The sequence below is a fragment of the Scylla paramamosain genome, chromosome 18 (genome assembly GCF_035594125.1).
Source record: "Scylla paramamosain isolate STU-SP2022 chromosome 18, ASM3559412v1, whole genome shotgun sequence".
Taxonomy (NCBI): domain Eukaryota; kingdom Metazoa; phylum Arthropoda; class Malacostraca; order Decapoda; family Portunidae; genus Scylla; species Scylla paramamosain.
This window is the reverse complement of record NC_087168.1, coordinates 21,198,479-21,208,456: the sequence shown is the minus strand read 5'-3', so window position 1 is coordinate 21,208,456 and position 9,978 is coordinate 21,198,479. Positions and strand designations below refer to the sequence as shown.

General features: G+C 39.9%; 1 protein-coding gene across 1 annotated transcript; it reads left to right on the top strand.

Annotated features, from left to right (window-relative positions):
* Positions 1–4,638: 4,638 nt before the first annotated feature.
* LOC135109263 (uncharacterized) lies at positions 4,639–8,441 on the top strand. Its single transcript, XM_064020531.1, has 3 exons — positions 4,639–4,796; positions 6,376–6,436; positions 7,546–8,441. The coding sequence occupies exons 1-3, from the start codon at positions 4,706–4,708 to the stop codon at positions 7,706–7,708; spliced, it is 315 nt and encodes a 104-aa protein (XP_063876601.1). The 5' UTR covers positions 4,639–4,705; the 3' UTR covers positions 7,709–8,441.
* Positions 8,442–9,978: the final 1,537 nt, after the last annotated feature.

Here is a 9,978-nt window from a genome sequence, read left to right as displayed (position 1 = left end):
TTTTTCCAAGGGCAGGATCAAGCGTTCTTTTTATGATCTGAATTGCTCCTTATCTTCTTGTGCAGTCTCTCTGTCTCTACCTCTTCAAAATGGAGTGGAAGTATCTTGTTTTCCTACTTTTTTTTTCCGACTCTGATCCTGTTTTTTTGGGTGCGTGAGTTGAAAGGTGTTTAGATGAGGGGTTTAATAGTACTAGTGGTTATGGTAGTAGTAGTAGTAGTAGTAGTAGTAGTAGTAGTAGTAGTAGTAATAGTTACCAAATCACTACAGGAAACAAAAATTTCTACAGATCATTTATTTACTATAGTTTTGTTTCATTATTGTTATCTTTTTATTTTCTTTCATTACCGGGCTATTTCTTAGTAAACAAGGCTTTTTTTAATACAGCTATACCCTTTGCCACCCCGCCTTCACACGCACTGTACACAAGAAACGTTGCACTCCAAACACTAATGTAGACTACTGGGGGAAGAATATGTTATGATAATTCTCTCGTCTCTTTTCCCTTCTTCTCTTCACTCTCCCATCCTTCCCTTCCTCTCCTATGGTACCTCCTAGATCCTCTCTCTCTCTCTCTCTCTCTCAAATCCTTACATCACATTGTTTCTCTAAATAAACTTAATGAAGAGCTGCGGTGTGTGTGTGTGTGTGTGTGTGTGTGTGTGTGTGTGTGTGTGTGTGTGTGTGTGTGTGTGTGTGTGTGTGTGTGTGTGTGTGTGGCCTTGCATGAATGATTGCCTCCATTCCTTTCCTCTTTTTTTTAGATAACTTTTCCATATTTGCGATGCATCTCAAATTTCGTAAAAGTCATGGTTGGTTGTTTAAACGCATCCTGCCCCACCCTGTATATGTGTGTGTGTGTGTGTGTGTGTGTGTGTGTGTGTGTGTGTGTGTGCACGTGTCGTATTACGCATGTTGTCGCGTCATCTTTTCAAATAAGAATAGTTATATTTTTTCTCCTCTTTATCTCTTTACTTTGAGATAAGAGATGCAGAACTAATCTCTCTCTCTCTCTCTCTCTCTCTCTCTCTCTCTCTCTCTCTCTCTCTCTCTCTCTCTCTCTCTCTCTCTCTCTGGCAAAACACTCCTCACCAACCAAATACAAAGAAAAGTGAAGAGATGAGAGATGAAAAACAAAACATACCATACCAAACTAACACTGGACCGGAGTAAGGTAAGGATGAGACGGAACTGGAGAAAGAGAATGAAGGTTGAGCCGAAAGAGGGAAGGAGGGAAGATGCTGCGTGGGTGTGGCAGGGCAGAGAGTAAGGAAAGTCAAGGGTGGAGCATAACTTTCAGACTGTCTTCCTTTCACCCTCTCTCTATACGTATATTTGCACGTCTTTAGTTTTCACTCGTTTACACCACTACAGCATTAATGAATTAGGAGTTATAGAGAGTAGTTCTTTAGTGGTTAGCATAGCGATTTCAGGTAATGACAGGTGACTGAGGGAAGCGTTGAAAATAAGTCTAGTAAATTAAGGAACTGGAAAATTCATGTAATAATGTGATTTTTATTTTATTTCTATCTTAATTTCGTTTTGTAGCTTATAGAACACAAAATTAATCTTTCCTCTTTGCTTTCGTCTACGCAGCTTTTCTCTTTTGTAACAGTCTCTTAAATAGTTTCGTAGCCAATAGAAAACGAAATTAACTTCCTGCCTTCACTTTCGTATATGTATGCATGCAAACAAATTCTTCTTAAATAGCCTTTAGAAGACGAAATTAAAAACCTGCCTTCTCTCTTTCGTCTATGTGTCCATGCAAACAAATTCTTCATCCTTTTTTACAGTGCTCTCAATGTTAACAGAGGCTGAACATGGCAGTGGAGGGGAGTGTTGAGGCGCCTCCCCTGTTGGCTTCACTCAAACACTTCAAGCCATCGCAGGACAAACAGGAACAGGAACAGACCATCTCAGCCCGGCCCACGCCACGCCGCCAGGGTCGCTATATGCCTCTCACACCCTCACGTCCTTTGGTCATGACAGCCCATCCAACGCCATGCCGCCAGAGTCATTCTAGTACGCCTGTCATTCCCTCACGAGTGATTCTCCTGTTAGTAAGGTAGAAATCTTGTTAATTTGTTAATAGAATCTTAGAAACACCCTTAAAATCCCGTGCAACTTCAAATAAAGCCTTTTGAAAGTAGTGGAAGTGTGGCGTAGAAATGCTTCAAAATGTAGTACTCTCTCTGTTCCTCCTTCTTGCGTACGGATAAAATAAAATATTGCTCCATCAATCTAGTACATTATAATTTCATTGCCTCGACCGATTATATAAATTTTTTAACAGAACATGTGCCAAAAATGAACTCTTTGATTGCTTTGGCCTTTTAAACTCAATGAAGTGGTCAAGCGCAGGTTTGGTGCATGATTTTGAAATATTCGTATCATTGATTGCAAAAAAACGTGACGGAGGGAGAGAGAGAGAGAGAGAGAGAGAGAGAGAGAGAGAGAGAGAGAGAGAGAGAGAGAGGAGGGAGGAGACAAAAAGTAAGTAATTACAGAGCAAGAGGTAAACATCCGCCGGTCCGTTTGTATGAAAATTAAAACTAAAAACATGAATAACTAGCCTTTCACTTCTCATTTTATGCACTTTTCCTTCTTCTGACCTCTTTTTTTTTCTGCTACTCTCTCTCTCTCTCTCTCTCTCTCTCTCTCTGAAACATAATCTCTAACTAGCGCCACTTAAAACACAAACTTCTATAAATGTCCTTTTCTAATTTCTCTAAAGTCTTTCTATAATATTTTTCCGTATTCCTCCTTATTTTTTTTTTTATTGAAACTCAATTATATACATTTTTCTTCTTCCTAAACTTCTTCAAAGTCTTTTCTCTAGACTTCTAAAAATATTCTTCTACAAACGTCATTCTTGAACTTCCTTCATTAAACATTTCTAAAAAAAAAAAAAAAAACATTCTCTAAAACGTCATTATTGAACCTCCTTCATTAAACGCTTCTAAAAACACTCTTCCCTAAAACATCATTCTTGAACTCCCTCATTAAATTCTTCAAAAAATCCCGCCACAAGCCACGAGGTTAGAGCGCTAAAGTGCATTGCCCCTACACCCTCAAATTTCCGTAAACAAACTCCATGTAACTAGTATGCGTGGACCTTCCTTTTGTTTTTTACCTTGCTGCATCCATTTCATCACCACACCACACGCGAACTCATCCCTGTTACTGTTCTTTCTTTCTCTTTTTTTTTTTTTTTGTTCTATAATACAACGGGACTGCAGATAAAAACTGTCTCCCTTTCCTCACTTTTTTTTTTTTTCATCCCCAGTCTCAACACACCTTGCCAAAATTTACCTTTAGTGTTGGTTTACGATTATTTTCATTATTATTGTTATTATAATTTTCTCTGTGTCTGTTGCGGTTTGTTCTTCGTGTGATGGTAAAGTTTCTTTTAACATCTGTGTATGGTGGTGGTGGTGGTGGTGTTGGTGGTGGTGGTGGTGGTGGTGGTGGTGTACGTGAGTAGTGAGAGCAAAAGACTGAATCAAAACAGACGGTGATAAGAACGCGATAAGGACGACGTGTTTCAAGCTTTCAAACGAGCACGTAAACACAGACACACACACACACACACACACACACACACACACTACACATACGGAAGAAAGACAAAACGGAAGACTTCAGTAACAAAAGAAATAAATAGGAAAGCACATTTCTTGTACACAACTCAGCTGGTGGACAGATTTACAGCTGCCACGATTCACGGAAGGTAAAGAGAGATTCATACCAAACAAGAGATAAGGAGAGCCAAGCAGATCCCCAGGCACCACCACCACCACCACCACCAGGTTATAATCACTTAGCACGACCTGTCATAACACTCGCGTCTGGAAGTCATCACGGGAGTCACTGTAAGAAAGAAAAAGGTGTTCAATTTCGTCAGAGTTTAAACTAATGCTGATTGAATGTTTGTCTCTGTGGATTGGTTTCTAACATCGACGGACTTGAAATTATTGTTGAGTGAAGGTTTATTTATGCTCGTGGATTAAAAATCGTATATGCAGTTTTTGAAGTAGTGATGTTATAGTTTAGTGAATTTCTTGCTCGTAAATTGAGGAGATTAATGTATGGATAAATTAACTGTTTTATACCAAGATGCATGTTGATTCTGGAAATGATACAAAAAAACAGAATATGCTTATAAGAAAAAAAAACAAAAAACAAAAACGCTAAATCAAGAAAAAAAGACCGCTTGAAAAAGGAAAAAGGAAAAGATAAAACTCACATTCTAAAAAAAGAGAAGAAAAGATATATATATATATATATATATATATATATATATATATATATATATATATATATATATATATATATATATATATATATATATATATATATATATATATATATATATATATATATATATATATATATATATATATATATATATATATATATATGGTCAGAATATGGTTCATCATTACGCAATTGAAACAGTAATCACGCGAAGTACTTTTGTTTTAGAGCGGGTGGCGAGGAAACAGGTTGCATTACCATAAGCTACCTGTCACCGGAAGACTAGATGGATGATGAACTGTTGGAGATACGAATAGAGAGGTATAAGGGACGTGGGGGAATACCGTATATGCTAAATAGCTGGTTGGGAAGGGCGCCGCCCACTCGGGTATATAATAGCAGCGGATCACGAGAGATCTATACACTGCAGGCCTGAACAGCAGCAAAAATGGGTTCCTCATCTGCTCTCTTCGTGTCCCTGGCTCTGGTTGCTGTGGCGACCGTGGTCTTCGCCGTCCCAGCATCTCTGTCCTCTGAAGGTATGCATGCGCCTGTATGTCTGTGTTTCTGTGTGTTCTTGCCTCATGTCTCTTTTGTCTGTCAGTGTGTTTAGATCTGTTCGTGTGTTCGTGTGTGTGACTGACTATTTGCCTTTGTCTGTCTATCTGTTTTTATTGGTTTTTGTCGTCAACTGTTTCTATGTTTGTCTATCTGTCTCCATGTTACCTGTTTGCTTACGTCTGTTTAGATATCTCTGTTCCTATCTGTCTGTCTATTTGTCTCTGTTTTGTCTATTTTGTCTGTTTGTGCATGTCTCTCTGACTCTATCTCTGTTCCTGTCTGTCTGTCTGTCTTTCTTTGCTTCTGTCTGCCGGTGCGAATGCGTTTGTTTATTCGTTCGTCTGTATGTCTGTTTTTGTCTCTGCCTGTCAATCTACTTTTCTTTTTTTCTTTTTAATTATGTTCTTATTTGTCTGTCTGTTTATCTGCATGTTTATATAGATCTTCCTGTCTTAATATTTGACGTCGTTTGTCTATCCATTTCAGTCTCTGTAAGTTTATATCATTAGGTCTGTCTATCGGTCTGTTTGTCTGTCTATTATACTCTCTACTGTAGGGAATTTAGGAGTTGAATTATACAAATTACGGGATGTTGTGTTCTCTTAGCTTCCTGATTCTGTGTAGCATTCCTCTATTTGAGAGTGTGAGTTTGCGTAGATCTCCAAGCGGGAACTTCATTCTAATCACTAAAACTTCATTGTAATCACGGAAATTTCACTGTAATCACGAAAACTTTATACTAATCACTAAATCTTCATTGTAATCACGAAAAACTTCATTGTAATCACGAAAACTTTATACTAATCACTAAATCTTCATTGTAATTACGAAAACTTCATTGTAGTCACAGAAACTTCGCTGTGACCACGGAAACTTCATTCAAATTATGCTCTATCATTTCACTTTTGCCACCTGTTACTCTGGCACTCCGTAATGAACAGTGATCTCAACCCTTGCCATAGGGTGTATTTTGAGGTCATAACTGGCTTTAGATAATCCTTTTGACTCTCTTTCTTTGGAATTGGCACCTCAGTCGGCTCTCTTACACACACACACACACACACGCTGCACCTTTATAGATTATGCCGTACAGTTTGGGTTTCCTCAGAGATTGGATGTAGATCAGTATTTCTTTTTCCGATCTCAGCACTCCTCGTAGTCAGGTCCAGGCACACCAGCACCACTAACATGCACCACAAAGCTTAGTGACACAGACTTCCTGCCAAAGTGTGGAATGTTCGTACAGATTTAGTGCCAAGATGCATTAACGCAGTCGGGAATGAGGTTAAAGTTAATCAGGTAAAATATATATTCTTGTTAAAAAGTATCTCTTGTAAGGAACAGTGACATTGTACTGCCATATATGAATCATTTCCCATTACGCCCTAAAATTCTCTTCGGCATCCCAAGTTAAGAAACACTGGCGTATTATTATTATTATTATTATTATTATTATTATTATTATTATTATTATTATTATTATTATTATTATTATTATTATTACTATTATCATCATTGTTGTTGTTGTTATTATCGTTGTTGTTATTGTTGTTTCAGAGGAGAGTGATGAAGTCGCAAGCTTTCGAAGTGGCTGCATTGAAGAAGGAGGAGAGCTGAAGTAAGTCTCTCTCTCTCTCTCTCTCTCTCTCTCTCTCTCTCTCTCTCTCTCTCTCTCTCTCTCTCTCTCTCTCTCTCTCTCTCTCTCTCTCTCTCTCTCTCATAGAATAACCCTCTCAGTACAAAAGAGACTGAAGAGATCCCAAGGAGGAGGCGGAGGAAGAGGAGGAGGATGAGGAAGAGGAGGCGGAGGAGGAGGGAAGATCAAGGTTATCTCTTAGTCCTAGTTTTCTCTTTAATGAGTTTGCTCTTCTTGGATAACACACACACACACACACACACACACACACACACACACACACACACACCACACACACACACACGGACAGACCAGACAATGCATAGCGCACGTGCCTGTTCAGCATTGCAAACAGGAAACGGGGCTCCAGTAACAGTCACGACACGAGCTAGAGGGTGACAGTGAGTAAATCCGTTATTTAATTAGGCAGGGATGCAGACAGCCTCCTTCCTGCCTCTGTGTTTAGTGTGTGTGTGTGTGTGTGTGTGTATGTGTGTGTGTCGGTGGGTGGCTGGGTGGGGTGTGGGTATAGGAGGAGGGGCAGAGAGAGGGAGGGAAGGAGGGGCAGAGAGAGAGAGAGAGAGAGAGAGAGAGAGAGAGAGAGAGAGAGAGAGAGAGAGAGAGAGAGAGAGAGAGAGAGAGAGAGAGAGAGAGAGAGAGAGAGAGATGGGGCGACAAATTCTCTATGGCAAAGTGATCATGGCATGGGGTTCTGATCGTATTGATTGCTATTGTCAGGATTTTCGAAAGTGGTGGTGGTGGTGGTGGTGGTGGTGGTGGTGGTGGTGATCTTGACCTCATGAATTCCGCGTTATCAGCTTCATTCCGTTTTGGCGCCCATCACTGGACTCCATTGAGTTTCAGATAATATTTTCGTAATGATAGAAGTTTGAAAAATAACCTCCATCTATTCATCCACTCTTATTACAATCTCCGACTACTTTTTCCTGAATAATCTTGAGTGATTTTGTGGAGCTTGGGAACTGTTTCTAGTACTGAAGGGTTTGAATGTTTCATGACTGCCTGAGACTAAAATAAATAAGTGAATGGATAAAGAAGGTGTTAATTTTGATATATTCTATTTCTTTCAGGTGCCAAGGTGTGCAGTTTATGAATGACAGAATGACTGAGAAAGAATGTGCTGATAAGGGTCAAGGATATATCTCAGAACTGATGGTCTGCGATCCCAACAGTAAACCTCAAGGTAGCGGTGGAAACCGGAAGCCAAACAAGCCGAAGCCAGGCAATAATTAAAACAGAAATACTAACAAGCAACGGCCCGGTACTGGCATCTATGACATTGACATTCACCTTTTTTTCCCTGTTCCTCCTTTTCTTTTCTCTACTTCATTATCTTCCCTTCACTTTCTCTCTCTCTGCATTTCTCTGTCTTTGGCTCTGCCCCTAGGTCCCCTTTCTTTGTCTCTCTTTAGTGCCATCATCCACCACCTCAAGGGACGAAAGGACGCAGCACATCCATACTTTCACTGGTCTACGGGGTTGATGTCAGACTGCGCCTCACGTCAGTCTCATCACCTCGCCTCCATCATGCCAGCTGCCCATCACCCTGACTAACCGAGTACATACAGCTGGCGTAGTGAGAAATCCTTTAGCTCTGAAGGCGTTGCTGCGTGCTGACAACCTCCTGACGATGATACGAGAGACGCAGCGGCGGGAGTTTTACCAAATGTCCTTCATCGTCTTCTGCTACAAGAGAAGGCGAAAAAAAAAAAAAAAGTTGCACCTTGATTAAAATTTCAGAAGCACGATAGGAACATAATCAAGTTACTATTACGATGATTGTTTCCAAGGTGAATATTACAAAAAAAAAAAATAAATAAATAAAATAATGCATGTCACGCAAAAAATGTCATTTGTGTTACGTTTGTTTACGTAGATGAAATGACGTGTTGTGTGCGCACTTCTTTTTGGTCTTCTTCGGTTTGGTTTGCAATAAAGTTTTTCTGGTTCCAGTTACATTTCTAAACGTGTGTTATTTCCAAAAGAGAGAGAGAGAGAGAGAGAGAGAGAGAGAGAGAGAGAGAGAGAGAGAGAGAGAGAGAGAGAGAGAGAGAGAGAGAGAGACCCACACACCGTCACACACCCACTCACAGAGAAAGACATAGCCAGAGAGATACAGACAGAGAGGGAGAGAGACAGCGAGACAGAGTACTATACACAAGTAAACCAATCATCCTCTCTCCTCATCGCGCCCTAGATGTGGCCAGCCGCGGTTCCTGGCGTGATGTGATGTTGTGACGGGCCGTGCGGTGTGGTGCATCAGTACTTCACTCGTCCTATCAAGTTAATGCAGTGTACTGTTAGTGTTCGTAGCTCGCCCTTGACACGGATCTTTGAATGTGTAGGGGCGCTGTCCATCAGTACTTCCCCTTATTCCCTTCTCGTGAAAAGTGTCTGAACCTTTTCACAACGATACGAAACAATTAAAAGCACCAGAAGTAATGCATGAAATTTTTATAAACATATACCAGAAAGAAATAGATTAAAAGAATAGATTTTGCAATTTCTACCCAGTTTAAAGATTGGAGTTGGCTGTAGTACAAGTAAAGATGCCTCAGAGTGATTAGTAATTAAGGAAAGATGTACCAGATAACAGTTAACGGGTTAAGAGAGTCTATCATTTTATAAGATTACATACTCTGGACTTGTTAATTATGACGCCCCTCCTCCATCCACCTCCTGCGGCCTCGCTACAGAAGACTTTTCTGCTTACTCTCACCACTATTCTGTCCATCTCACTAATAGCAGAACTTAATTATGACGTCCTTCCTCCATCCACCTCATGCGGCCTCGCTACACAAGACTTTTTTGCTTACTCTCACCACTATTCTGTCCATCTTACTAATAACTGAACTAACTAGTATCTGTGCTCTTTAATCCCCTTTGCTGGTAAACTCGACCTTTTTTTTTTTTTTGCTTTTTCTATCCTTCCTACGATCTGAACTCACTACGCAAGACTTTTTATTTATACTTACCCTTATGTTCATCTTGCTAACCCGTATCTGCACTCTTCCACTCTTTCTGCTGCTAAACTCTGGAATTCTTTACCTGTTTCTAGTTTTTCCCTCCTTCCTCCTAGAATCTTTCGCAAGGGGATCAAAATATCTTCGAAGCCAAGATTAGGCTACTCATTTCTTTTAATTTCCTTTCGTTATCTTTTCATAGAGCGGCAAGGAATGCTATTTGAACTAGTTTTTGTACCCTTAGCTGCATACTCGCGACGTAAAGAAATAATAAACAAATAAAACACAGGGACAGTAGTTTCCATAGAGGTTCTAAATCTATAAAGTCGACGTAATGTAGAAGTTATGGGTACTTATTGTTTTAATGGGATATCAGATGAGCCGCGCAGAAGGACAAACATAATGCAAGGTACAAAGAGAGTAATGAAAAAAAAAAAAAGTTACCCCTGCAGAGAGAGAGAGAGAGAGAGAGAGAGAGAGAGAGAGAGAGAGAGAGAGAGAGAGAGAGAGAGAGAAATGGCAATAAAACGAATCGTCTTG